The sequence below is a fragment of the Protopterus annectens genome, chromosome 6.part1 (assembly GCF_019279795.1).
Source record: "Protopterus annectens isolate FY-2018-M chromosome 6.part1, PAN1.0, whole genome shotgun sequence".
In the NCBI taxonomy this organism is placed as follows: Eukaryota; Metazoa; Chordata; order Ceratodontiformes; family Protopteridae; genus Protopterus; species Protopterus annectens.
In genome coordinates, this window is record NC_056738.1 from 5,794,428 (window position 1) to 5,800,768 (window position 6,341).

The 6,341-nt window shown below is 37.7% G+C and overlaps 1 protein-coding gene across 1 annotated transcript; it reads right to left on the reverse strand.

The window, feature by feature from the left end:
• Positions 1 to 2,833: 2,833 nt before the first annotated feature.
• HOXD11 (homeobox D11) lies at positions 2,834 to 5,526 on the reverse strand. The gene is made up of 2 exons (XM_044075410.1): positions 4,716 to 5,526; positions 2,834 to 3,733 (listed from the first exon to the last, which is right to left on the reverse strand). Exons 1-2 carry the CDS (start codon positions 5,437 to 5,439, stop codon positions 3,501 to 3,503), a joined length of 957 nt encoding a protein of 318 aa, XP_043931345.1. The 5' UTR covers positions 5,440 to 5,526; the 3' UTR covers positions 2,834 to 3,500.
• Positions 5,527 to 6,341: the final 815 nt, after the last annotated feature.

Here is a 6,341-nt window from a genome sequence, read left to right on the forward strand (position 1 = left end):
TCAATTAATTTCCATTTTAAACATTAATAATGGTATTGCTTTTTATGAAGAATTGGTTGAATTAATGTGCTGGCATTTAGAAAATGGCTGCAACGATGCATTTTTACTTATCATCATCATCATTTGATTATTATAGGAAAATAACACATATGTGTCATTTACTTTGTTTCTTTTAACACAGGAAGCAGTACTTTAAATATTCTACAACATCATTTTACCCATCCCTACCTAGGATTACCACACGGTGCATTCAAACCAGCAGGACCCAGTTTCAGCTGCTCTCGCAATTATCTATCATCTTAACCACCAAACCATAGTTCTCACAGTCCCCTCCCCCTACATCCTTCCCAGTAACACTTTTTTTTCCAAACCAGCAATTTATATGACTGCCTCCTAATACCGAAATCTACAGCTTTTAAACAATCTAACTACGTACCCAGACTCTTACCCGAAATTTAGTTTCAGACCGCATCTCTTGATGTCATTTCAACGCTTTCCTTGGTCACTCGTATTAAAAAATAAATTGTTTATTAAATATTTTGTTACCTGGGTAAGTGAGTTTGTTCTGGGACTCCTTTCAACCACAAACCGGTTAAGAGTTAGAAAGCAATAACATCATATATCATAATGAGCAAACATTATTGTATTTTAAAGAACAGAACAGAAAAGGAGCCACGAAATGTACCACAATGTATGCATCACCGTGACACATTAACACCAGGGTATTCGTTAGAATTCGGCCTAGAACAATTCACGGAAAAGTACAGTACCTCATCGGGTTTTACAGGGATATGCAAGCTATGCTTACTTTATTTTTAAAATGTTACAACAATCTTGCTCCCTTTCCTTCTGTTCAATACTCCTTACCCTCCCTTCTGGTATTCTACTATTTATTGCCTCAGTCGAACACTTCTTGGCCACACTAATCACCTTCTTTATACAATGCTCACTTTCTATTAGAATGTATTCTGTACCCAGAATGTCATCCTTTCCCCTGCTTTGGGTGCCCCACATTTGGCAGGTCCTACCATAAGTATTTAACATAAATCGTCTTCCTAACGTCAGCCTTTTTCTTCCCACCTTACACCAGACAACCCTGTCTTACACTTACAATCCAAACGTCATTCCTCTTGGTTATGCGTAGAAGATGCAGGTGTCTGGGCATGATGAGAACAGAAAAAGTGGATTAAGAAAGAAAGTTTATCCTCTTTGCTCATGGCATGACTGAGCAAAAGGGAAGTAGCTAAAAATGTGAGAAGGAAAGAACAGTGGTTGCTAGAATTCCCAGTGGATTTCTTCAGTAAAGTACTTGGGTATAGATTTAATGACTTCACCATATCTTTCCACGAGAAGATAAACCGTGAACTTTAGAATATGTTCTACAAATTAAAATTAGATCGAAATATTCAGCTACTTATGTGTTTATTTTGTTGGTTATTCACATTTATATATCAATATCCACTGCAGAACCATACGTTTTATTAGCTTAATATTTAAGACCTAGGCCCTTTAATTACAGGGGTAAACCTTGATATGTTGTCGACACTTGGGTGTCTTCTGAAGAGTAAACATTGTGCAAGGCATGCTGCAAAAACAATTCCAAGAGTGCATCGAGAAACCGGGTGCTTTTCAAGATACATCAGTAAGTCTGTAACTGCACATATCACTGTGCTTAGCTACAAGATTTGCTCTGATAGTTGAACAAAATAGCGTTGCACGAGTAGCAGTGCAATGCTTTTCACTTAACCAAAAAGAAGTAATACGTATGTTTATTAATAAATATTCAGGTAAACAATTCAAAAACAGTTAACTATACTTAAAATCAAATAAGGAGGAACTTAAAAGTGAAAACATAGAACTAAAACACACTCAAATACAATTAAACTATAAAACAATGCAGTTGTTTAGTATGAGAGGTACAGAATGTTCATGAAGTCCAGGAATGTTGTAATAACCAAGATTGTAGTAAGCGGACTGAAAATGTCAGTGAAAATGGTTTCCCAGTCTTAGCTTCAGTGCAGTTCCGCGTGGTGGTATGGGCATATCAACGTTGACTGTTACCTCTAGTGTGTGTGTGTGTGTGTGTGTGTGTGTGTGTGTGTGTGTGTGTGTGTGTGTGTGTTGACACAGGGAAGTGAGAGAGAAATTAGTATGTTCTAGTGTTTGGAATTCAGTATGAATTAATTCACAGCTTAACGACAAATCAAAACCAACGTTACAGTTTCCTTTGTAAAATTTTTCTGTATACAGTAGACATGTGAACAGACATAAACACACACCAGGCATGAAGGTAGTCATCATTTTAAAAAGGAAACAATCTGAATCCTGTGCATTACACTTGTCTAAGTTACAAAAATGACAATGGTTTAGCCAATGACTTCAGTTCTAACCCTCGTAACTTATTTAGAAGTCCATGAAATTTTCATCAGCCATTCCATAACGTCATATTTTTTATTGGTTGAATGGGAAAACTTTGCATTCCACATGACTCTACTAATATGTGAATGTGCACCCTTTCGTGAGTCTTAATTTCTTGATTTCCTTCTTTATTGTATGCTGCTGCTTACTCTTTAATGATATGCTTTTTACCGCACGCACACACACGCACGCACTCACGTACACACACACACACACACACACACACACACACACACACACACACGAATAAGGGAGCTTACTTAATAAAATGTGCAAATTGTTTAATTAACGCGGTTGTGCAATCATTGCAAAGTCTTAAATTTTAGTGTGATTTTTGAGGGGCATATAGTTACCCAGCAGCCATTCTTCGTCAAAATTACACAACACAAATAAAACGGGGGCTACAATATTTGATTTATGTAAACAGCTTTATTTGTAAAACGTTTTAAATCGGATTAACAGTTTCCTCATGCATAGCTTCCAGAATGCAGATGCACAACTTACAGCCATCACCAACTGTACATTGCTTAAACCTTTAACCAAAATTCTCAAAGAAAGCAATATTAAATGAAAGCAGAACGATATTAAATAAATATTATTTTGACAGAAAGGTAAAAAGAATGTTTTATTTAAAAAGTAAATATTTATAAGTAATAGACATTAAAATAAACTCGATGACCTGTTATTGTGTAATACATGAGTAATATATGCAAAAGAATATCAGCTATTTTATATGTCAATGTGTATTGTTAATTCTGAGGTAGTAGTATCATAGCATCAAATGCTGAACCCTGAATCTCTGTGTAACAAGCGTGTGCACATATGCATATACACACACAGACACACGCACGTAATATATATATGCATATACGTGTGTGTGGGTGTGTGAGCGTGGGTGTGAGTGCGTGTGTGTATGTTTGTATGTAAGTATACATTTCAGTTATTTTACTTTTTAAACATATGATCTGATTTAGAGTCCAAATAACCGTTAAAGCAGTGTCTCTTACGGCAGAAATCTGAGCACAGCATTAAAGAACACGACCTTCTGTACAGTCCATCAGTACACTGTATCAGTTCTCCTTTCAGTACACTGAGTTCCCGCTAAAGTAATGAAGCCTGTCCCTGTTCATTTTCTTTTCTTTCATTCTTCGATTCTGAAACCAGATTTTTACTTGCCGATCAGTGAGGTTTAACATGCTGGATAACTGCAGTCGTTTTTCTTTGTTTATGTAGACGTTGAAGAAAAATTCTCTTTCAAGTTCTCTGATTTGGTATTTGGTATAAGGACACCGTTTTTTCCTTGACGATGGGGTACCTAAACAAAAATCATAAAGGCTATTGGAAACCAACATCCCAAGCACAACAGTCAATGTTGTTCAACATCTGCAAGGATAAGATATATGTACATACATTTGCACCCCAACTAGCTGGTGGTTAGGTGAAAAGTAAATTCAACTCATTTTTATGTGTACGATATCAGGTTTCGTTAATCCCGCGCCCTGCACTTCTAATTATAAAGGCACATATGATTTTCATTTTGTTCTGGTACGTTGTCTGCCCCCCCCCCCAAAAAAAAAAAAGATAGGACTGATCTCCCCGGTGTACGCTAATGCTGCAGATGTGTAGAACTATTTACATTTAACGAGCACTACTTCAAATTACTATATCGTTTCTCTTTTTATAGGTTCATAGGTGTGTACTAGGCTAATGACACTGGAGCCTTTACAAGCCTATCTCAAACAATTTTAGGAAATCATTAACAACAAAATAGCTTATTATACAAGAAGATGTGAACAGCCTATAAACCTTATACCTGCACAATGACCATTATCCCTCCTTCTTTGTAAAATCTCCGGCAACAACACTGCCATCTCTTTTCCTCTCATTAATTTTACAGACTCGTATTTCTGTATCATACTGCTTACTGGAGGAACAGAACTATGTAACGTTGACAGTGACACTAATTGCTAGTTAAAGAGAATGAGTATATTCAAATGTCCCTATAATTCTCACTCAGAATTTGTTTGTATGTCAGTGGTGTTTTCTTTCTTTCTACACACACACACACACACTCACAAACACGCAGTTTCTGAATGCCATACGTTGTATATACAAAACACTTCTCCTAACAGATATTAAACTGATTTAATCAGCGTATTACTGTTCTCCAGCAACGCAAAAACGTCACAATCACCTTTTCTCAGTATAAACTAAGCCACATTCAGGTTTTAAATGGGTACTTCAACACTCAGGCTATTACGTGCCGGAGTGCTATTTTCAGCTAACGTAATACCTACCAGTGTTACTGCTTTTCTCTGAAGGACCCTTTGGGGATTCCGAGTCAGCGGCACTTTCGGTCATTTCTTTCTCCTGATCTGAAGGGGATTTGGTTCTACGAAAACGTGGCTCAGTCCTCTCATACACATAATCGTTATCTGAATGACCAGAAGAGCCGTATGCAGTCTCGAAAAACTGATCAAATCCTTGAGGCAGGATGCCATTCCTTCCCACAGAGGGATAAAAACTACATGAAGCGTTAGAGGCTGCGTGGTGGTAGCCGTATACCGCGTTGTTTTTAAATACGGTGTCAGTCCTGCTGGCTGGGTGAAAACGTTCTCTTGACACAACGTCCTCTGGATAGTAAGCAGCGTAAGTGCTCCTGTAGGGCCACTTACCCGGGTGTTCCAGCCCGTAGTCCCTAAACGCTAAATCTCTCACTGGCTGAACTTGAGACAGATTAGAGGAATAGGGAAACGTCATTTGGCATGGAGGAGTCTGTGGCAAAAAAGTCGCCACCGTGGAAAAATCAGATCCTGATACAAAATAAGTGCAACTTGGTAAACAGTGGTTCGAAACACAGTTGTTGTGATCTTCCACATCGGTCATAGCTTCCTTTTTGCAGTCGTAAGCAAGACTGGACAACACGGAGAAGGCTGTGCAAGTTCCATCTATTGCACTGCAGACGTTTGGACAAGACCCCCGAAGGAAAAATTCGGAAGCGTAAGATGACGCACAATTCATCTCGATCGATTCTTGAGTAGGGTAGTCATGTGATCAGTCCCAGAAATGAGACCCTCTAGTACTATCGGTTGTCAAAAGGAACGCCAAAGGATCGAGCGCAGACCACTCCCCGTACTAAGCTGTAGACCAGTATTCAACAGCTGCATTTCTGAAAATCTGTTTTCTTAGGAGGGGTGTCACTTTCTGAAGCCAGATTAGTTTTAGGCGCCTACAATGAGCGTAAATGTCCCACTCAAAGGAAATATAATCCGTCTGATTAAGTCTGGTGAAAAAATATTTTCGGAGAAGGGATTGTACCAAAATATTAAACTCTTGTTCGGCAAAGCGCACATTAGGTAAATCAACCAGCTTTTCTTAGAAAATCAGTTTTATGTCTTAGCCCTACTTAACTTCTGGAAGTTATATTTTATGAGATATATTTGTCACAAATACGCCAGTTACATCAGCAATTAGGCAAATTACTGAGAAAACACTTCGCTTTGTAAATACTGCAGCTATATTGCATTATTTGTAACACTAGTTATTGTTAGCTCAAAATACAGTATAAAACTAAACTGTGTAACATTTCGCTACAACCAAATCACATGAATTAGTTGACATTCTTTGCACTTGTTACTAAATACTATAGTTCATGTACTCTATTCATAGGTCATAAAATTATGTTCACTCAACATACAAAATTAATCTGTCTATCTATCTATCTCTATCTAGCCATCTGTCTACATATTTGCCTTACCTTTTGCACTGTTTCCGCTTATAACACTACCTTCGACACTTTTCAGCATGCCATGCACTTTATTGTATGCAACAGAGTGATGCTATTGTACAATTAGTATACAACTGACCAACAGAAGACACAACTCAAAGTATAAAGCAGTAGAAATCATTAGAAAGTCAAAACA